The sequence below is a fragment of the Mchenga conophoros genome, linkage group LG23, assembly GCF_057382185.1.
Source record: "Mchenga conophoros isolate Kocher_MC1m ecotype Shallow Benthic linkage group LG23, M_conophoros_male_GT1.1, whole genome shotgun sequence".
Classification (NCBI taxonomy): Eukaryota; Metazoa; Chordata; class Actinopteri; order Cichliformes; family Cichlidae; genus Mchenga; species Mchenga conophoros.
The window spans coordinates 6376423-6399491 of NC_140547.1; the positions used below are offsets into that span (position 1 = coordinate 6376423).

The 23069-nt window shown below is 40.5% G+C and overlaps 1 protein-coding gene across 4 annotated transcripts; it reads left to right on the forward strand.

Moving 5' to 3' along the window:
* Nucleotides 1–1011: 1011 nt before the first annotated feature.
* tjp3 (tight junction protein 3) lies at nucleotides 1012–22745 on the forward strand. 4 transcript variants are annotated; one of them, XM_085264403.1, is made up of 30 exons: nucleotides 1012–1187; nucleotides 9610–9666; nucleotides 10175–10296; nucleotides 10398–10500; nucleotides 10592–10940; nucleotides 11078–11181; nucleotides 11293–11482; nucleotides 11736–11808; nucleotides 11935–12032; nucleotides 12201–12303; nucleotides 12436–12621; nucleotides 12785–12885; nucleotides 13550–13634; nucleotides 14316–14392; nucleotides 14540–14633; nucleotides 16114–16187; nucleotides 16329–16401; nucleotides 16509–16582; nucleotides 16759–16822; nucleotides 16907–17063; nucleotides 17397–17505; nucleotides 17597–17816; nucleotides 17907–18112; nucleotides 18210–18305; nucleotides 18435–18514; nucleotides 18617–18827; nucleotides 18951–19051; nucleotides 19939–20514; nucleotides 21582–21640; nucleotides 21743–22745. In XM_085264403.1, exons 2-30 carry the CDS (start codon nucleotides 9619–9621, stop codon nucleotides 21861–21863), a joined length of 3954 nt encoding a protein of 1317 aa, XP_085120529.1. In that variant the 5' UTR covers nucleotides 1012–1187; nucleotides 9610–9618; the 3' UTR covers nucleotides 21864–22745. The 4 variants fall into 4 exon arrangements, with proteins under 4 accessions (XP_085120529.1, XP_085120527.1, XP_085120528.1 ...); XM_085264401.1 differs by lacking the exon at nucleotides 1012–1187 and adding an exon at nucleotides 5080–5650; XM_085264402.1 differs by lacking the exon at nucleotides 1012–1187 and adding an exon at nucleotides 7488–7762.
* The last annotated feature ends 324 nt before the right edge of the window (nucleotides 22746–23069 follow it).

Consider the following 23069-nt stretch of genomic DNA (forward strand, 5'->3'; position numbering starts at 1 on the left):
ACATAGACGTCACACTATAAACCTCATATAGAGAGTTGCAAGTTTTGAAACATCTTTGCCATACAGGGTTCAAAATACTTGAGTACTTTTTAAACCTAACTAAAGAAGATACACTAAAAGGAAATAAGTGTTTGAAAAAAACTACACAAAACAGGACTTCTCAGGTTTCACAGTCGAGTAGTCCTTCATTGATACTTTTGCATCTCTGCCCAGACCGAAGAAGCCATGAGAGCGGTGAGTGGAGTCCTTTAAACTCGTGGTTCAGCTGAAGATGTAGCAGCGAGGCACCGATGATCTCTTCTCGGTTCAGTTCAGGCCTTTCCCCTGTTAGTAAGTAGGAACGCTCCCAGCTGGGCCTGTGTCCATATATTCATGGCTGGGATGGAGAAGGCCACCAGCTCCACCTGAGAGCCACAGATGGTCACTTGGAACCAGACCTCCTGAAGTCAGCTTTCTTGGTGTTATCGGTGTCTAGGGCCACACCTGGGTGTCAGCTGCTCCATCTCTTTTCAGTGAGCTTACATCTGCGGTATCTTTGGAAAACTTTATGATGTCATTAGTACTGACAGTATCAGAGCAGTCACATGTGAGTGCAGACAATGAGGTGCTCGGCACACACCCTTGCGGTGAACCAGATTGTACCTGCTGACTGCCTGTCGTTTATCTGAACACAGTTCGGCTTTATTATTCAAGTCCATGCAGTGATTTCCACGCCAACGCATTCAATATGAACTTCCCCCTTTAAGAAGCTCCAGGGGAAATACAGTTTCAGGAAGTAAACTGGTGCCCATAAAAGACATTTTATTGGTTTTCTCAGATCAACTTTAAACTTCAGATCAATTTTTTTTTTTTAATTTTGACTTCCTGCACCCGAAAAAATTAAACCGAGATTAAGACGGTGACTAACATAATTGCGTAAAGCACACGCCCAAAGCAAACAGGGAGGTTTCACTTCCTGACAGACGCTGCCCCCGACGTGATGACGTTTTTCACCTGTACGTTGAACAGTTAACGCCACGCCTCCTGCTTACACCTGTTTTCAGGAAGATTTGTTGGAGAAACTTTTAGAAGTAGCGTTACAGCCAAGGCGGGCAGGTGAGACCTTAACGAGGACTACTGTTTATTTGGACGAAAGCGGTCTGAGAGTGAAGGAAGAAGCCTTGAAGCTACGAAGAGCACGTTTACAGGTGAGTTAGCGTCGTTTCTGTCGGTGTTTACTTCCTCCTGCACAGGTAATCAAACCATCTCAGCTTAGCCTGTGGAGTGAAAGGTGAAGCTGAAGGATCGTATGTGACATAACTCTGAATCAAAAAAGTTTTCTTTCTGTGGTTTTTCTCAGTTTAGGTGAAGTTAGTCGGATGTTTACAGGCCTGAAAGCTTTGTCGCTGCTTGACTGCAGTCCTCACAGGCCTGTGTGACAGCTGTGGTTTTCTTCTTAGTCATTTTGTGTGTTTTTGTTGGAGTTCCCCCACAGTTTAACGTGCTTGCCTTGATTTGTGTGCTTGTCTGTGTTGCTGTGATGCTGACTGTCAGCTGTAAACTCCACTTTCTTATTCCTCACCTTACTGGTTCGGCAACACACAAGTTTCTACCTGTCCGGAACAGGAGTTTCACACTAGTTTCGACTGCATTCCCAACCTGCTGCGTCCTCCTCTCCTCACTCTGCATATTTACACACTCATTGTTTGATTTGGGACTGACACAGTCGCTTAAGACTGCTGTTCTCGTAAGTTCCGTACTGCGCATGAGGTGCTTTTAAGATTGTGGCCCGTCCTTTCTGGATTTTTAAAAGTTAATCTAGGTTTTAAGGTTTCTGTCATCGCAGCTGTAGCTTAGTTCAGTTCAAATAAAAGGAGGAAAGGGTTTAGTCTGCTGATTTTATTCCAGTAAAATAAATATATGTGTGGCGTCCATTTCCCAGAATGTGGACGTGTACACTTAAATATATTAACCCTCAAGTAATGTAGATTTTATCAGCTAAAATAGCAGAGTGTGCTCATTTATGACCACACTATTTTTGAACAGAGAAACACCCACAGGCATCTGACAACAATGGCCGCAACATCCCTGATGCAGCATTAAAAGAGCTGCATCAAGAAGGAAACGCACTGCGTATTCGTTTTTCCCATTGAGAAAGTGCTGGTACACTATCCCAGATATATCAGATATGTGGAGTTTCTTATAGTAAAGAAGTCTCAGTCTCTCCAGATGTGATGGTGTTTGCTGTAGTATTTTCACTGCTGTAGTGTTAACTTTTTGGCAGTCATCATTCAAACAGGGTTTCACTCTTCATCAAAGAGGTGCTCACTCCAAGGATGGCTGTAAATGTGTCTGGCTCCCAGCTCTTTGAAAAATACTGGGGTACTTTGTGGTACTGCTTGAGTTTATCAGGCGTTATCTATTACCCATTTTCTAAACTTGTGCACTTGTGTGTACAAGAAACATGACATTTCTTACAAACCAAAACTTTTTTCTTTCTTACGACAGAAAATTAAATGCAAATAAAAACTAAAGGTTGGATACCAGATAAGGTGTGTAACTTTAACAACAATTATTATTATTATTGTTATTATTATAAAGATATTACAATATCCAACAAAGAATCGAACTAGAGGTCATATATCTCAGTTTCTTGGTTTCTCTTCTCTGGCTGCCTATAAAATCTAGAATTTGAATTCAAAATCCTCCTTATTTAAAAAATAAAAGTACTGAATGATGAGAATATCGTAATAGTATCATAACCTCTCCAGTTTACTCTCACAATGCTGACTTGCTTGGCATTCCTAGAATTTCCAAAATTAGAATTGGAGGCGGAGCCTTTAGCTTTCAGGCAAGTCTCCAGTTTGGATTCGGGAGACGGATACCTTCTCTACTTTTGTAAATGTTGCTTTTTGAGAACCTTTATCATGAGCTGACCCTGAACCATGCCTTGGTCATGCTCCTTAGGCTACATTTCTTCTCCACTCACCTCTCACTTGCCCATGTGTTTATATGCAGCTACTGCATGTTGTTACCTTTGTCTTCTCTCCCATAGGCTGTTTGTCCTCGCCTCTCGTCTTCTCCTTTTTCCCTCCCCTTTCTCTCTCAGGAGTTTTCTTCATGTTAAAGATGAATTTTTCCTTCCCGCTGTGATCAAGTGCTTGCTTATATGTTGTTGTCTGATCTTTACCTCACAATATAAAGCATCTTGAAGTGACTGCTGTGACACTTTATAATAGAAACTTAATTGAACAGTCAGGTTTTGTTTTGCTTCTGGTTAAAACAAAACATAAAGTAGCATTTTATTTGTATATGTGTAATATATAAAGTGTGTTTTGTGTAAAAAGGGTTAAGATATCTAGCTCTGAAATATCTGGCATTTTTAACTTTTACAATGAGTTGGAATAACTTGCATCTTGCACTGCTGCCACTGATGTACACAGGTTTAATTTTTATATACATTTTCTTTTTATATTTCTTAGACATTTTTTATGTTAAGGTGAGAGAGAAACTGTCTTTCTCTTTGTCAGGATGACATGTACAAAAAAATCTGTGAGTCTTTGAATCTTGAATCTAATTGCTAGCAAATATCACTAAAATCAACATGTTTAAATCCTAATTATTTTTTTAAAGATGCCATATTATATAATTCCAGTTCTAAATGACTCTATATTTAAACACAGCTGGGGTCATAAGTGACGCTTCTCAGTCTCGACTTGAAGGTTAAAGAGAAAACGCCTCTTGTAGCATATCTCACTTAACGTGTGAAGTATTATGCAACATCCCATATTGTCATCTCCACCGCCGTCCAGCAGTGCAGAACTTTAGCAGTCGTGCATATAATTCCACCAGCATTGCTCACATTTCACATTTTTCCGTCTTTAACGGGAAAACTGAGGGAACTTCCTTTTTTCTTCCCAATTTTGGCTTCCATGATAAAAATCAAGCAGCACAGGCTTCTTCTTCTCTCTCTTTTTCTAAACCGCTTATTCGCCTTGAGCTTGGTTCGAGGAAACTTGCTGAAGCACTACAATGGACGTGTTCGTTAAATAATCATGACCTCAATAGTTTTTGCTGTGATGGAGCAACCATCCACCATACACGTGTGACCATTTGCATCCTCATGCACAAGGGGCTGAGCATGTGTGGTATAACTCATGTTATGGCGCTGGGATAGCTGTAAAGTGTGTGTTTGCAGTACTACACACAAGACAACACAAGTAAGTCCACTGAGTGTGGAAGCCACAAAGCCCTGGCCTGTGTAATTACAGCCTCTTTGCTGATTGTGTAAACCTCTGGAGTATTTGTTCTGCAAAGCTCTATATTTTACACTAGGAGGCTTTGCTTTTCCACATTCCCCAACGAACTCGTGTACTGGAGCCTTCTTGCCTCCGTCGGTTGGTGTTTGTTAGTTTGTTTTGATGATGCACTGTTGAAGAATTTTAGTTATGAATTTTAGTTAGGCCTCTGCATTCATAGTGAAACTCAAGCACAACAAGGTGACCTGGAGTCGATAGTCAGTAGTTTGCATATTGAATAGCCAACAGGAGTGGCCTCTCTGTGAAAGCAAAACAAATAGAATATCCTGCTGCCGTGCACACTGCAGTCCTCGGCGTGAATGAGTGAATATTCACCTACTATGAATGGTTTCACCTTTGCTACCTGTTTGTTTGTTTGTTTTTAGCAACCGTAGAAGTCTGTTTATTAAGATCAATTAATAATTCACACCTGGTGCTCTCGCTGACCTCATGCCGGCTATTCCACCTGGCTGAACCCAAGTTGGCATCTAACATCTGTTTTGTTTCTCAAGTTTTATAATACAGACACTGATCTGTGGATGAGGGATTTAGGAAGTAATAAGCTGTTGGATAGTGTTTTCTAGTAGCTTCACCTCCTCTTTGTCCCCCTTCCTCCTCAATGATTTGGGTACATGTCACACTGAACACTAAAAAAAAAAGGCGGAAAAAGGCTACAACACGCCCATGCTGTGGGGCATATGTAAATGTTAACCATGGAACAGAGATAACATCAGGCTCTCTGTTGCCATTTCCTGATCCCGAGAAACAGCCTGTGTAGGCACATCAGGACACTTACACGAAGCTGGAAGATCCATAGTGCTGCAAACACCCCGTCAATTATTAACAGGCCAGTGCTCTCATTCCTCCAATGTAACCATGGCACCGAGCAGACAGAAACTCAGCCGGTAGCCTGGGATCTGCTCCTGCCTTGTGGGGAAGTAAGACGCGCACATACCGCTGACAGCGGGAGCAAGTGGACCTGTTTGACTTTATGAGCCTGTCACGAAGGAAACTATTGGGCAGACGGATCTATGGAGCGATCTTCACATGACTTCTCCATTGGAAGCAAAGGGATGACAGTTGCTACTTTTATTTATTTTTAATTTTTAACTTTTGTTTTTCTTAGTTTTCTTTTTCTTTTTATGGCAAATTAATGTTTGTCGTGAAGAGGCTTGCAGACCTGCATCAGTGACCATGTGTGACTGAGACACAGACACAGGATTATTAACAGATTTGCAGACAGCTGGAGATCTTTGGTGTCTGTGAATGAGTGGGTCAGCACTGTTATCATTATGAAGTTGACCGAGCGACTCAAACGGCTGAAGCACTTGGGCTCTGTGCCTCCGGAGCCTCCGCCACTGCTGGTGGTGCCCGTAAGTGAATGGATAGTAGTTATTTTATTTGTAGTTCCTTTTTCTATTACAGTAACCAAGCAGCTTTACATTAACTTCAGCTTTAAGAGAACTTCACAGGTTACTTCCCCCCCACTCTTCCAGCGCTCTCTTAAATATCATGCTCAATTTGAACCCACAGAATTTTATTTTTATTTCTTTATTCATGTTGAACAGTTAGTTGAAAGGTTTTGTTTTACAGTTAAAGTTTAAATCGGCAGAATTTCTTCATGTCTTGTTCATCAAATGTGTCAAAGTTGTGGAAAATGTATTCTTTATTGAACACACTGACTCAGTGACAGTTCAACTTGGCAAAAAGTACGTGAGTGACTTGTAAAACCTTTGTTTATCTACGTGTGCTCCATAGCAGGCTTTTTCCACAGTTCGGTGTAAGAAGGAATTAATTTTCACATCAAAGAATCTGGGATATATTTATAGAACGGGCCTCGTTAGGTGATCTCAGTAAGGTCAAAGATTCTGAACATTAAAGCATCGTTTCTCTTCTATTTTTAATCCCTCTGTCACTGATTTCCTTGTGACACAGTTTTGTTTTGTTTTTTTGCTCCTTCACCGAGCCCACACCCGAAGGTATAAAAAGAAGGCCTGAACCCTGAGGCTCCTTCTGTTATGCTTCACAGTTTGGAGGGAAAAAAAGCTGCTCTTTATTAGGGCTTTTCTTGTAGTGGACAAACTGAAGATTGGTTCTGATGTGCTTTTATCGTTGCGCTCTCTTTCGCCTCTTTCAGAAGTACGCGCCATGCTCTTGGTATGATCTTCTCAGGAAGCGTACTCCTAAGGGACCTCCTTAAATTTCTTCCTGTTTTATTGTGGACGGATTAACATGGAGACGGTTAGAAATGTAGATAGCCACCATCATATCATACGAATCTATGATTCTTCCCATACAACCCTGTGAAAGTTGCTGTGATAGAGCCATAACTGACAGAACAGACTTGTCATGTCATTGTTTATTTTTATTTATGAGGACGAGCCCTTTTTGTAACACACATTTACAATTTTGTGTCTTAATTGGAACGTCTGACCACAAGTAGCTTTTAGAGACATATTTTCCCCCTTTAACTGTTTGTATTTAGACCTTTTCTTATAATTAGTTTAAACCTCTTAAGCTCTTTTGATATTGAAACTAAGCCTAAACCTTACAGTAGTATTAATATATTTTAGTCTCAGTCGTCCACCAGCGTCTAAAATAATTATTTTGTGAAAAGAGAATGGGAAGATTGTTTGTTCATGGATCCAGAGATATGACGTGTTGAAGGAGGCATGTCTAAAAGTTTGCATAAAATATGCAGAGATTTGAATTGCAAAATTCTACTGAAACAAGGTTTTTCCCACATAGAGGAATTACTTTTTTTACTGCCCCGAGAAGTGGTTTGTGAAAACAAACAAACACTTTCTTAGTTTCAGTCTAATTTATTTAACCATAATTGATATTTTAGATGAAATAATAGACTGATTTCAATTACTGTATGTGCAATAACATTAACAGTCATGTGAACACACCCTTAAAAACTCCCGACCAATCAGTGACTGTCTGTTATTTAGAGCTAAATGATATTTTTCTGCCTTGAAATGAAAAAACTTTGAGCTTTCTAGTTCTTAGCCTGAATGTTCAAAGCTATGCAAAAACGCAAGGGAGTGATTACCCTACCTGACATATTTAAGGTGCTTCCCAGTTCTCCCCAGTTCTGGTGGGTTTAAAAGGGCAGATCCACCTTAAAAGCCATGTTTATTTAAGGACACTAGAGAATGACTCTTAGAGTGGGCAAAGACTCAAAGGGGAGGAGCGCTTTCCAGGTGAGGTCTTTCAGTCTCTCTGCCTGGTGTGAGAGAAACACCCCAGCTGGTCATATTACAACCAATTTCAGCACGAGGATCTAGTTTCAGCCACCATCCATGCAGAGCTCACTGGCGGGCGAAGTAACCTGAGATTATTGGATCTGTGATTGTTTTTCTGTTGCCGGCTCCATATGGGATATAAAGAGCTGGCTGTTTGCTGAGCGCTGGAGGCAGCAGGTGTTTTGTTCAGGGTAGAAATCCCAGTAGGAAATGGAAGTCAGGTTCAAAGATCACATGGTAAGTGCAGATGAAAATAAACGAAGCATTTATGGACTTAGTTATGCTTCCCTTTAGTGTGAAAAAAACATAACTGTTAAAGATTTACAGAAATGTAAGGACACAAGTCATTAGTGATGTGCATCAGCTCCCTTAGATTAATGTTGTTTGAAGCTGGAAAAATGATGACCTGAAGATGGAGGAGTGTCCTAAAGGAGTGCAGCTGCAGGCTTGGCAGTCTTGGATCAGGCGTTTATTAGCAGATAACAAATCACTGTCGGCTGTCGTTTGTTTTTGTAAATAATCAATTTTCTTTTGGAATATGGACGATGCTCATATTTACATCTCATCTCTCTCTGATCTATAACGATGCGATCTTTTATCTGCAGTTTCACATGCATCTCATTGCTCCGACATCGTGACCTACATCCAAAGTTAAATTTTAACTGGTTGTAAAGTCAGTGAGCTGTAAATGAGCTCTGAGAGCGTAGACCTTCCCGGCAGCTCAGTGTCCTTCTACATTGAGTTGTTTTGTATACTTTGTTGCTGATGTGATTTCCATAAAGGCATATACTCCAACTACTCATCAAGCCTATTCACGGACTCCTCAAAAAAGTTGCTTTGTTTGAAAACTGGCACACTTAAGTGACCTTTCTGTGTCGCTTGCAGCTTTGAATCTATAAATGCAACAAATCTACTGCTGATTTTAAAAAAGAAAAAAAAAAACGTAACTACTTCAGCTGCTGTTTCAGTCTACCTTATCATCAAATCAGAAAAAGTCATGACCAGCTTTTGTTTGAATACTAATGTCAGTACTTGTATTTTGTTGTTTTTTTTAACCTTCTCCAGTTTATGATTAACCAAGTCAAACAAGAGGCCTGCTGTTCCCAGGTTAGACATTGTACACCTGCGAGTTTAAGGTTTTCCTGGTGATCATTTGTGAGATTTTATTCTTGTAGTTGTTTTTTTTGTGTAACCTAATTTGAAAAACTAAACAGTCAGAGTCAGCAAATTGAGGTTGTATAATTAGGTTATGTGTTTGGGTGTGACTGGACGTTGGGTGCTCGGCTGACGTTGCTGTACTTTAAGCACTAATGGGCCTTGTACTTGTTGTGTGCCCTGTTCAGTGTTTAAACAAACTCCAAGTCTAAGCAACACTACACCACTGTGTGTCTGACTTGAGTATCAGGCTTTACTTGTTCTGGCTGTAGCTTAGCAAGCGTCTTCCTCGGTGTATGAAATATAGTCCATGGCCAGGCTGCAGTGTTGGCTTGTTTTTAAAAAAAAAAAAGCAAATCACATTGGGCATGTTGCCATGTTCCTGTAAGTCAAAGGTCGTCTTTTTTTCACTGATAAATCCCCCCCAGAAGAATCTAATAGTTCCTTGTCACCAGTTGCTCTACAGTTTCGTTCGTCCCCAGGTACTCGGCCAAACAGCCATGTCTACTTGTTCCTTATCTCAGATGCCAGGATGGAAAGCTCTTATTTGAAACAATAAGCTAAATATTGTAACTTGATAATGTCAGCATGGACTGTGTTAAAGGATCCCATTGCATTTTGCTCGATTCTTATATATATATTAAAATTTTTCCAGTTGTTGGTTGTAGTCTGTGGCGTAAAGGTGGTTAAAAACATGCACACACATACCAGGTAGCCCCTCCTCCATACTGGTCAGGCAGGATTGCGACAGGTGAGAGCATGTTGAGATCAGGTTCACGTATTGGCACATTCTGTCTTCCACTCAGGCTCAGCTGTCCTCTCTGTAAGGACCTGGACTATATGTTGATTATGAGTTAATTAATCATGATTTATTATTGTCAATTGCTATAAAAAAAGATTATTTTTCTTATTGTATTTTTCCCCCCCAGAAACCAGGCATGGAGGAGATAACAATATGGGAGCAACATACAATAACACTAAACAAAGTAAGTGATTTTTTTTGTTTGTTTGTTTGTTTGTTGTTGTTGTTGTTGTTGTTGTTTTTTAATTGAATAATTGAGATGTATATGTGAGGTGTTATGGTGAAACTGCTAGCGTGTTTTACTTTTCCAGTTGTTTAATCAACATGAAATAATGAGTAGGCTAAATTAAGTTTAACATGGAGATTCTAGTGTGTGGCTAAACAAATACACATGTGGAAAGTGTGTTTCGTTGTGGTTTCTGAGGGACTGTGTTCAAGTCCTCTTAGTTTCACAGCACAGGCTCCGTCAGGAATTCAGTGACACACCCTGCTGCACCCCACGGCACCAGCCAGCTCTTCGCTGTCCTGCCTCATTGTTGGCGACACTGGAATGTGTTCTTTCCTCCTCCTATCTCTCTACTGTATCTCCCACTCATGCTCATCCACCCACCTACTTCCCTGCACTCTTTACTGTCCATCATTTTCTCTCGGTCTCATTTTTTTTTTTTTTTTTGGTTCTTTCTAAATGGCAGGATTCCAAACTAGGATTTGGTTTTGCAATATCAGGAGGCAGGGACAAGCCGCAGCCCGATGGGGACACGTCAATTCTGGTGTCAGATGTGCTGCCAAATGGACCAGCCATGGGACGACTGTTGTAAGTTGGAGGCCTTTTGCTTTTAATGTGTGTAGAGACCTCTTTAAGATTTGACTGTTGAATGAACACCTGGCTGCCTGTGTATACTTGTACTTCTGCAGCACCAAAGACCAAATTGTCATGGTCAATGGCGAACCTATGGACAACGTCCATTCTAACTACACCATTCAGACCCTGAAGTCTTGCGGCAAGACTGCAAACATAGTAAGTGTGCACCGAGCCTTTAATTAATTTGTGCCAAGTGGCTTCCAATCTTGGGTTTCTTTCTGATGGGCGTCTTCTGCATCTTTCCCAGACAGTGAAACGTCCTCGTAAGATCCAGATCCCAGCAACCTCATCCACCAGACCCACTCGGGCAGCCTCGCACTCAAACTTGCTGGATGCGGACCCTCCGAGACGGCAACGACGCCACTCTGATGGGAGTGACAACATGGACTCCAGCCGCTACCGTGACGATGACCGCTATCGTGCTGATGACCGTTATCGCACCAACGACCGTTACACACGCCGAAGCCCCACGCCCGAACGCAACGGGCTTGCAAACGCGGCGCCGTTGATTTCATCAGGGTACAAGAGGCTGCCGCTCAAAAATGTTTCAGAAAAACCCATCAGAACTACTTTGATTAAAAAGAAAACCACAGATGGTAAGATTTCAGGAATGAGAGCGAAGGGAAACCTTTTTTGTTTGTGAAGAAGCGAAGCTTTTTAGACAAAAATAATCTGCTCAGCTCATCTTTTTTAAAGTGCTTATTTCAGTATTTCTGGCTTTATTTTTCTGCAGAGTATGGACTGAAACTGGGCAGTCAGATCTTTATCAAGCACATGACAGAAACTGGCCTAGCTGCAAGGGAAGGCACCCTGCAGGAGGGCGACCTCATTCTCAAGGTAATATTTCACTTGTCTTGGAGTATTTTTAAGCTACAACTATTCTACAGGACTGGAAGATTTCATTATTAATCTTCAATTTGTCTTAATCAAATTTGTATCTGTGAGCAGATCAATGGCATGACAACAGAGAACCTATCCCTGCTGGAGACCAAGCACCTGGTGGAGAAGAGTAGAGGCAAACTGACCATGACGGTCCTCAGGGATGACCGTAGATTCCTGGTCAGCATCCCAGAGGTGGAGGACAGCCCCCAGAACAGCGATTATGAACGTCGCAAAGACAGCAGCTCAGAGCTGGATGGTAAGGGAATCAAACACAGGGGAAAAGGTGGAGAAATCAAAACGGTGAAGCAGCTTCTACTTATTTCATGGGTGAAATCAAAGTGCTGTAAAGTCGGTCTAATCCTGTAATGTCCCTCATGTTTGCTACAGTCAAATCCCTTTAAATGTAGAACTTTTTTGGGCTACAGGCTCAGATTAATTAATTCAATCTTGCAAACACCCCCTGTATAACTTGAAAAGTTAATACATTTTCTGTTTCTGTCTCCCATCAGAAATTTCAGACATTGATGAGGACGTTCCAGCCCACAGGACACGTCCAAGCGCCAAGGAGAGGCGGACACGCAGGTACAGACTTTACCCTGTCACCCCGCCTAGTAAAAATTAAGTCCACCGATGTAATGCACAAAAAACGTAAATCCTTTATTGGATTTGATCTAAAAGCACTGAAGAAATCTTTTATTTCTCACACAGAACAAAAGCTGAACCTCCACTGCCAAAGTCTCGGGATCAATCGCCTGTGCGCTCCACCTTATCCCGGCCACCTGTAAAAGCCTACGCTCCTCGCCGAGGTCAGTCCTGCAGAGAATTACTTTATTTTATTTTACTTATTTTTTTTTTTGTGCAGAAGCACAAAGATGCTTGTACTCAAACCAGCACTGATTTGCTGGTTTTCTTGGAAAAAAAATATTTACATGTCCTATAATTAGTTTTCTAACTGTTGATTATTGTTTATTCAGCTCCGTCTGAATCTGAGTCCGACCACAGTGCATCTCCTCCGCCTCCTCCTCCAGTCAGGAGAGAGAGGGACAGGGACAGCCTGGACCAAAACAACAAATACAAGTCAGTTCACACGGATGATATCATTAAAATGACCTAGGTTTATTTTATTAAAGTATATATACATATGTTACTACATATTAAATGCAGTTAAAACTGTATGAGACATTATTTTTGCTTTTACTCTTTGAGCAGATCTCTGTCAGGAGTCTCCACCCTCCCCAACCCCAAATCCTCTCCTGTTGCTCACAACTGGACTGCACCCGTCTCCGCCTCCTCCACTTCCTCACGCCCTCGCAGGCCGGTGTCGGAGTCCGACTCTGACCCTGAAGGTTCCCCACCCCCACGCAGAGATGGCCCTCGTCTGGACAGTAGATACAAGTACGGACATTTCTTTATCCAGTTCCAGGAATAAACAACAAAAGCACCAAGATCACTTGCACAGAAATATTCAAAAACAGAAGCCATAATTTGCACCAGCATCATCAGTTATTTTGGTAAACAATTATTCATTCATGCCCCCAACCCTTTCTTGTCTCTGCAGAGTTCTGCCTGATCGTTACGCAGGCCGGGTATCTTCCCCCATCGTTGTTCGCCAAGATCCACCAAGGAGGGTCAACTCACCTGTGAGAGGCCCGCCTCCAGGTCTGCACAAAAACACGCAAACAATCCAGTCTCCTTGTGATGTACACGTCCCGGACTTTGTCTCACACCTCCTTGGAAATATTTACTAAGGCCAGAGCAGAATATGAAAGATGCACATGAAAACATAAGATGGCTTGTAAGTGAATGAATGTAGAAGAGATAAAGTAAGTAAGAGTAAAAGAGAATTAATCCAGCAGTGCACGTATGAATGCATGTAACACTGCAGAGGCTGAGGGATGATTATTGCAATACACTTAAAATATAGAAGGAAATGATGGCTAAAAAATAATATTCATGTAAATATTTTTGAAAGCATTATTTATAAGTGAGTAGATCAAAGCATAAAGGTGGAAAACATTATGTATAACTCTTCATTCAATCGTCTCATTGAGATCAAAACATTTTCCAAGAAAGGAGAGACGACAGATGCAATAATCATGAATAATGTTGGGTAATAAAGAAACTGTAGTATCTGAAAACAGTTGTTATTCCACACATGAGCATTAAAGATACTGGATTTTGAATTGTGGAGATTTGAGGCATCTCGGGAACGTAAACACACAATGGAAATGCTGCAGATTAATCAGAAGTAAATATGTTGTTTACTGTTTATATTAAAAAAAATTAATAAAATTAATCTATAAACGCTTTTCTTTCTCCTCAGATTCTGACTCCGAGTCGGATGGCTTCTCTGAGCCTCCTCAGAGGCGTAGCACCACATACAGTCAGGACTCTCTCAGCAGATACAGGTACACATGAATCCCCCACACCTACCTGAAACCCAACAAGATCTCACGGACCGGAAACTGAGCAGACTCTGTGGCTCTCTGGTTGTTAAACTTAGTTAATCATACATATTTTTATTTTTAATGTTAAACTACCTAACCTTTGCTCTTTGAGTTGTTTAAATTTGATTTTCATTTTGTGCTTTGTCTCATTTTGAAATTTCTTTTTATTTTGTCTGATTTTCTGTTTTTGACTGTGTACAGAATCTGTGCTTTAATTTTGTTGACCAATAAAATAAAACTGAACATGTCCTCTCCTATATGTGGCTGAAGTGTTGATTAAATATAGGACACTCGTTGCAGCAACAATCATATCGTAGAATAATTCCCTAAGACTCAAATCAAAGTCTTTCAAAGTTTTGCGTAGTGTGCATGTGTTATACAGCATGTTTGAATCTCACAGTGAGCATCACAATCAAGTAGCTAATAGCTAAACTTAATAGGGTGGTTAATTTCAATCAGTCACAAAGCAGTTTACCGCCAAAGAGAGAGCTTCCCTCAAACAGAATAAGGTGAATATTCAATATTTTAGTCTCATCCTCTCATCAATAATCGTCTATTAGCCGCTGGTCCCCCTCGCCAAACGTAACTGAGATTTGTTGTCTTCCTCCTCCCTCACTCCCACCTCCCTCTCTTCTCTTCCAGGGTCCTGCCAGAAGTTTCCCTGCAGCCAGAGGTGGAACCACCAAAATGGAGCACTGCCAGCAATCCACCACAGAAAGGTGTGTGTGTGTGTGTGTGTGTGTGTGTGTTTTGTAGTGAGCAGTGGGAGTTCATATTTGGTGCCTGGAATCTAAAAGGACGCATGAGTCATCTAACAAATAATAAAACTTTCCATAAAGACAGTCTTGACTTATTGATCTCCACAGCGAATTCGGACTCTGAATCAGAGGCCAGTTATGCGCCAGTCCCCAAGAGGGAATCCACCGGCAGTAAAAACTCAGCAGCCAGAAATAGATACAGGTGAGAGACGCCTTCCACTTTGACTGTCTCATCAAACGCATTGAGTCGTGCTTCATGCTTCATCAGATTATAATGGACCTTAATGCATTTTGCCCCGTTTTGCTCAACATGGCAAAAGATACACTTGAAAAACTTCCCAGAAATCATCATCTGGTTACTCACAAAAAAGGAAAAAGAAGATCAGATCAGTTTCATATAGGAACTGATTTTTCTCTAAGGGAGCTACACCCACTGACCACATCACTGTGTCAGAAGGAAGCACACATGATGAGGGGATCGTGCTTTAATGTCACATTAATGTCACTTCCTTTGGTACCTACAGCTTCCCTTGTTGTTCAGAAGGAAAATGGTTCCTACATGAAACCACTCAGTTTAATAAACTGCTTCTAAAAATAAACACTGCAGCCGACTCTTTCCAAATTAATATTATTTTATTTTGTTTGTCAGTTTTGTTTATTTACTATCCTAATATAAATCCTCACACATGTCTGAGTATGAACTCCTACGTGATCAGGAATTTAAGCAACCAAACTCGACACACAGGTATGTCTTAGGCCCCTGAAGCTTATCTGTACCAGATATTTCTTGATGTTGCTAAGCAACCACATATCAACAGAAACATTGTTAGCATTGATGCACCTCTGACACCTTTGTGAAACCACAACATTTTAATATAATATTTATATTCACAAAAGTTGAATATGATGATTAACGCCGCTATATTGCGCAAAAGTTTTGAGCTTTCTATTTGTATTTTTTGTTTTTTTTAAGCAGTCTTGAGCACTTCTCTAGTCTTTCTGAAGAGTTTTCAGTCCAGTCCTTGTACCTGTCCATTTTCAGAGGAAGGTTTTGATTTGTTAAGCCACTTAACACTGACCTATGAAGCATCCAGAACTAGTGCAATGCAAAGAACCAATTTTCAATCATATTTTAACTTTTTTTTTTGCCTTATTTACTGTATTTCCATGTATGTTTGCACATTTCAGTAAATTACCTCAAGCATTTTCCATTTTCCAAGAAAAATGTCATGAAATAAGAGTTGATACGAGACTTTTGCACAGTACTTGTTTTATTTATTGCACTTTTAGCACAGGCTAGAAATAATTTAAAGCTGCAACTGTAGAAAGGGAAAGTGAAAATATGAGAAATGCAAGTTACAGCTTCACTGTGAACTGTAGGAAATCACACTGAGAGGATGTCCGACAGGTTTTTATGCTTGCCACAAACACAACTGTTGCCTGATAGTAACGTGCTTTGTGCACACGGGGGCTCATTACATGACTTCCTGCAGTGATTGCATCACATAATATTCAAACTGCCGACTTAGAAAACCATATCGAAATCTCGTGTGGTTTTCTAACTAACATGCACTAACTTGACCGTCAATTTATGGCTTTTGCATTTCTCATTGTATGTTTAGGGAACATTTAACAAGATGACGGCTGAAATTTAATTCAGTTTTCCCCCATTCTTCTCTCAGAGTGCCTACTTTAGTGCCTGTAAAGCAGGAGCCTCCTCATCGAGCCCCATCGCCCGCTAGACCGCCTCCAGATGGTCAGCTGATTACTTTTTTGCTTCATCTTCAACCTCTCTTTCTCTCTGTTTTAGATAAAAGCATTAGAGCACCACAACCAAAGAAAATCCTCACAAACTGAAGTCTCCCTGCTTAAAGTTTTCATTTTTTTTTAAAACCAGATTCCTCTGAGTCAGATGAGCTTTCACATCTTAGGAGGTCTGGCAGCTCTGAGCGGGGGAACAGTCAGCGCAGGTACATCAGGAATTAATTCAATAAAATCAGATTAAAATATGGCAGCCCGAAATGTGTTTTCTCTTAAATAACCAATATTACTGATTTCTGTTTTCTCCACCTCAAAGTGCTCCTCGTGCTGCAAATGGAAACGGCACCATCAGGTCTGGGATTTCAGTCAAGAACAACCCGCCCATCTACTGTAAGGCTCAGGATGTGTAGCATGATTATCATAAATAAGTTTTCAATCTGTGGGTTGAAATAAACAAACCTTTTTTGGGCATCAAGATATTTTTGTGCTTTTCTTCTATTTTATTTTTTTGACATCTTATGAGTTGACATCTTTTAGGCGTCTAACAATATCTGCATTTCTTCCAGCCAAACCTGAAGAAGAGCCCCTCTATTCCCTGCCTCCAGATTCATACCCATCATCTATTCCAGGGTGAGTGCCGCATTTGCTTAAAGCGTTGCCCCGTGTCTTAGCGTCATAGCAACAGTAATCTGATTCCTTCGGTTTCCCCTTTAGGTACAGCTCAGATGTGAAGACAGTGTCATTTATAAAGGAGAGCAGTTTGGGTCTTAGACTCGTGGGAGGCAATGACGTTGGGATCTTTGTAGGTGGAGTCCAGCCACACAGCCCTGCGTATGAACACGGGATGAAGGAGGGAGACCAGATCATGCAGGTGACCTTTGTTTGCACACCTTATATGGACGTGGTTATGGCGGCATAGATTAACAGCGTCTTGTCCAGTTTAGAAAAACTCTTTAGCTTAAATGAGATGTTTATGCTCATTTGCATTTCTTTATTAGTTTTTTTTTTTGACCGTTGTTGTTGTATTAGTAGTATCCATGTCATATGTACCGAGTAAAAATGACCACTGTCCAAAAACCTTATGCTCCTAGCTGTACATTTACATTGTTATTTGACACCTGTCCATTTTTAAAAAAATTTTTTTTAAATATGACAGAAAAAGACCAGAGTCCAAGTTCATCCCTGTTCTTCTTCTTTTTTTCAGGTTAATAAAGTTGATTTTGGCCATTTCACACGAGAAGAAGCTGCCAACTTCCTCCTTGAGCTCAGGACAGGAGAACGGGTGGAAATCTCCACGCAGCATAAGATGGACAGTAAGTGAAGAGCAAAACCTTAATATGACACCGAGATTACTTCTGTTGAGTTGTGTCACAAGTCACAAAATCTTATTTCGTCTATCTTCAGTTTACAAAAAGATCCTCAAGTCCAACCTGGGAGACAACTTCTACATCCGCACACATTTTGACCATGACCCCGATAACCCCATTGGTCTGGGCTTCACCAGAGGAGAGGTGTTCAGAGTGGTGGACACAATGCATCGTGGAAAGATAGGCAGCTGGTTGGCTATCCGCATGGGGAATGACCTGCACGAGATGGACAAGGGCACTATCCCAAATCAGATCAAGTAAGGAGAAAGGAGACGATAAGCAGATGAAGATCTCTTTGCTTCCACGAGGACTGTTTCAGTTTTTGCATCTGCCATCTTTTCCTGCAGGGCAGAGAAGATGGCTAACATCGAGAAGGCACAGCGGGCGACCGGAGAGAGGCAGGCAACCGGACCGAGAGCCGAATTCTGGAAACTACGGGGGCTCAGAGGGAATAAGAAGAACGAGAAGAACATGCGACGGAGTCGCGAAGACCTGCTGCAGCTCACCATTCAGGGCAAATTCCCAGCTTATGAGAGAGTCCTGCTCAGAGAAGGTTGGCATTTATTTATTTTTTAATCATACCCTCACAGAGATACTTTGTTTCATGCATAAAGGTCCAGGTTTAACAACGTTTACTGGTTTTTCTCCAGCTAATTTCAAGCGGCCCATTGTTATTCTGGGACCTCTTAATGACATTGCCATGGAGAAGCTGGCACGAGAGATGCCTGATGATTATGAAGTGGCAGGTTGGTTTGTTTTGGGCTGTTTTGATACCCCTTTTTTATTCTTGAGTATTATTTCCCTCCTTTTTCACTTATTCTCCTCATCTTCCATTTTATTTAAAATATTTTGGGTGTGTTGTTATATTTCTACAGAGATGGTTCCTCGCAGTGGAAGTGCAGATGGCGGCTCCACAGTTATTAAATTGGACACTGTGAGGAGAATAGCAGAGAAGGTGAGCAGTAACATTAAAGTTATGTTTACAGTCCTGTTTTCTGTGTCTGTTTGGTATTTCCTCTTTGATTTTTTTTTTTTTTTTTTTCCTCTCTCTTCCCAGGATAAGCACCCTCTGCTGGATATCACTCCCACTGCAGTGGAAAGGCTCAACTACATCCAGTACCACCCGATGGTTTTGTTCTTAGACCCTCACAACCGCAAGGATGTCAAGACCATGAGGCAGAGGTACAGCCCCAAATCCAGCAAGAGCTCCAGACGCCTTTACTCACAGGCCATCAAAATGAGAAAACACTGCAGCCACCTTTTCTCGGGTAATTTTAACACTTAAAGCTTTTTCCAGTACATCTATGAGGAAATAAATTTTTCTCTGTCTGCTGGTACAAGTTTAAAATGTTTACTTCTTTTGATTTATTTTTTTGTTTTTCCCCCTTCAGCTCGAGTGGACCTGGATCCCAGTTCCCACTCTTGGTATGAAAGTCTAAAGAATAAGATTCGCCACGAGCAGACCAAACCCGTCTGGGTGTCTGAAGTCACGGTACAACACACAGCTTCTCTTCACACACACATCTGTACACTAAAGCGATTATGAGATATTATTTTATATACAGATCGATGTGGTGTTTTGTTTTTTGTTCTTAATTTATTGCTTTAGTTCTTATAACAATCTAATGAGCGCACCGACTCTCATGATGTAGTTTTACATCTTTCTGTTTATTAATCCAAGTGCTGTGTGGCTCAAATGATCCATAAACCTGATTATTAGTTAATTGACACGAATATTAAGCCACAAGAAAAAGAGTAGTTTGAACTACAGTTCGTTATTGACCAAAAACTGAGCCAACGTGAAATTCTAGAAATCTGCAAAAAGAAAAACAAAAATTGCACCTGTAGTTAAAAACAAAGCTTATGATGATGAGTTTGTGATGCTGGTGTGATTGAACCAGCTTTAAAAATTCTCAGCTACATAAACAAATATAGTGCAACACAAATGAAGCATAGCACTCTGCGTGGTCCCAAAAATTGTAAATAAAAGATGGACAGGCCATCTTTGCTGGGGTACACTAGCTGCAAAAAGACATGCAGTTCTATGGAAGTCTGTGAGAAAATGACCCTCTGGCTTCTCTGATTGCCAACCTGTGTAAACGCTTTCCTGATGAGTTTATGTTCTAGAGTTTTACGTCTTTTTCTGAAGTTCACTTCTTACTTTATGGTTTCGTTAGTCAAAAATGAGAATAAAGCAGATTATGGTATCATATGAGCGTGCAGCACCCACAGTTTCTCCCCTCTCTTTAATACAGAGTTGCACATAGTGGTGATATATTTTACAAAGCAAACTGTTTTAATATTTTTTCCATTGATTATGTATTGTACAGTTAGTTAAACACTAATAACTAAAGCTGTTTGATTTCTCTGTCTGCACAGTTGGAGAGTGGTGGAGAACAAGATTTGGATGCTTTGGACCAGAACCAGACTGACTACCTCAGTGCTGCTAGTGACCTGGAGGACACCGATGGAGAGGGCTTCACAGACGACGCCTACACTGACAACGAGGAACTCGAGGAGGCTTACCCTGGTCAGAATACAGCCAAGGTCCCAGGGGGCTCCAGGGTAGCTGGAGCTGCTTTAGCTCGATCATCCGAGCCAGCGTTTGAACACCACAGCCCCTCTATAGAACCCGAGGAAAGCGATGACGCGTACGGAGTCAGAGAAATCCCGCCAATAATGCACGTACCTGAACCCAGGTCACCTCGTCATGCGAATTACAGCCCGCCGCAGAGCGATGCCGAGGAGGAAGATCCCTCTCATCGCAGTTTTACAGACTCAGATTTCAGCGCTCTTGATGTAGCTTCACACGCCGCTCCGTCTGAAGGACCGCCAGATTTTAGAGCCCCCGACCCCACAAGCCAGTACTCAGTGGACGAGCCTTCATACACAGAGGAGGAGCCGGAGAGCTTCCAACACGCCAGCCTGTCTGCTATCGAAGACAGATTAGAGCAGGTTTGTGCCCTCATTAAAACAGTTACTGGATACCAGTTCTTTTTTTCTTTTTTTTTATCCTTTTACTTAAAACCAGATGTGTTTCAGTCCTTCACTTAACAACAAACAGTTTTGATAACAAAAGATGAATTCAATTTTTGAAACAGTAAAACAAAATGAAGTATTACTTCTAGCTTTTACTCGAGTTTAACTTGAATTTAAAATGAGGGGCATTTAAGGACGTCGACTAAGACTAAACAGATTTAGTTTAAAAAAACAACAACAAACAAACATCATCCAGAGTGCCAATGTTTTATTTTGTTTTGGATTTTTTGTTCCTAAGAATGTGTCTTGGGATTTATTAAACTGTGCAATGTATATTAATACATCTGAGTAATACAGTATTCAGACAAGTTCAGAGGATAAAAGGAAATAATAATAATACAGGCCTGGTCAGATGCTGTGGTGAATGGTGAATTTCCAGAGCTGAGCATTTGTTTCCTTTAAACAATCTGTAATCGATTACAAAATTCCCTCAGGTTTTCTTAATTGAAGGTGTTGCATCCTTTAAAAAACCCCAAAAAACGCAAGGTTCATTGGTTTTCTTGTTTGTCTACTTCTCGTTTAAAAGAACGTGACTATATTTAGTTGACACAAACGACTCAAAGTTCTGGAGGTGTTTTCAAGGAGAAAGTTATGAAAATTTGTAGTCTGTTTTATTTCCAACTTTTTAAATGCAAAGCTCCTAAATTAAATTCACATTAACCTTTTTAATAAATTTTTCTTTCCCCCCCCCCCTCATTTTTGGAACCTTATCATAAATTCTTCCTGGCTATGGAGGCGGTGCCGAATTAGCACACATATAACAACCTCATTTTAAATTCAGTATAAAGATTATAGTAAGTGTGGTTTCTGTTTTTCAAGAGGTTTACAGCCTGTTTATCATCATGAATACAGAGACTAGGACAAATCCTCAGTGTATTAACTGGTTCGGAAAGGCTTATGTGGATTTTAAAATCCATCTCTTAAAATAGTCTCTTAAGACTAAATAATTGTGAGAAGTCACTGTTTTATATCCTCTGTTACAGGCTCGCTCGGGAGAGGAAGAGCCCAGAGATGAGCAAAAGAAAGCCCCACAATTCATCGTGTAAGTCTTCTTGAGCCGTCTGCGGGTTTATGGGGTTCATGGAGTAACGCCAGACTGAGGCTGTGCGCTGATTTTTGACCCATCCGTTCTTCTCCCGTACAGGCTCGCACATCACCACCAAGCAGTCCAGTTCAGACGCACACAGATCCAGGGCAGCGACAGCTCTGAGGATGAATTTGACGATGCGGACGATATGGAATGGGGTCCCGCAACTGAGCTTTAGATGCCGAGAGGACTGATGCGGCTTTTCCTTGTGATCTACAAAGGACGTGGAAATGATTTCATTCCCGCACTGAACTCTGTTATCTTGGATGGTATTGTCATAGTGTTTTTAAATTCATGTAAAGGGAGCCTCGTTCAGGTGTCACTGTAGCCTTTAATGACAACTGCAAGTTTTAAAGTCACCAAAAATCCTCTCAGAAGAATGTTGAGATCAAAGTGCCTGATTTGTTGTTGTTTTTTTTTTCAGTGTTTTTTGTATTTATAAAAAACAAAACTCTGTGAAACGAATCAATTTCAAATATATGTTTTGTAAGAAATCATATGAAATATGCATCATTTTAGGAATAGCAAGGACATTTATACTTTAGATTTTTCTACATTAAACTGTTTGTTCTTCTGATTTTAAAATGGGTTTGTTTGATGATGCAGGACAACGAAAAAAACATACTTGATCAGCTTCATTTTACCAAGCTGTCACTAAAATCACTCATATTAACATAAGTGAAACTGTGAATATTACATGTGTTACTATGGACATTCACTGGATAGTAAAAGTAAAAGATTGGCACACTATTTAAGTTACCACTGACTGTCAGAGGCGTCAAAGGACCCGGATTCACTTTGTTGTTGTTGCTTTTTTTTTTTTTTTTTTTTTTTAAATATATAATAAATTAAAAAAAAATCTATTTGGTAATATTAGCATCTAAAAATTAAAACTGAGATATTTTCTCCCAAACTTCAATCTTTGGCATTCCTTTTTTAGTAACCTTTAATATAGTGGTGTTTACTGTAAACGAAGGATTGTACCAGGAAGTGCATCCAGCACAAAACATGCAGAGCTACCCGCTGGTTTGACTTCTTAAATAAATAAAGGTTCTGTGGTTAGGGGTCCATATTGTTATTGAAACGGTTTTAATTGCCTTTAATGTACAAACACATGAATGTGCTGTGATATTTGTGTCACTCATCGGTGATTAGTATTAATATGCTTGTACAAGAGGTGGACATGCAGATTCACACATCTGCAAAAAGTAACTGTGGAAGCAAAAGGAATGTCAATTAAACAGAACAAATACAAAAATAATTTGAATTTTCTAGATAGTTATTGTTGACACGGTTTCATTTTTCCCCTTTTTGAAATTCCCAGAAAGTAAATTTAGATTAGTTTAGCGGGATCCTCTTCTTAAAATGCGGGAGTCTGAATTAA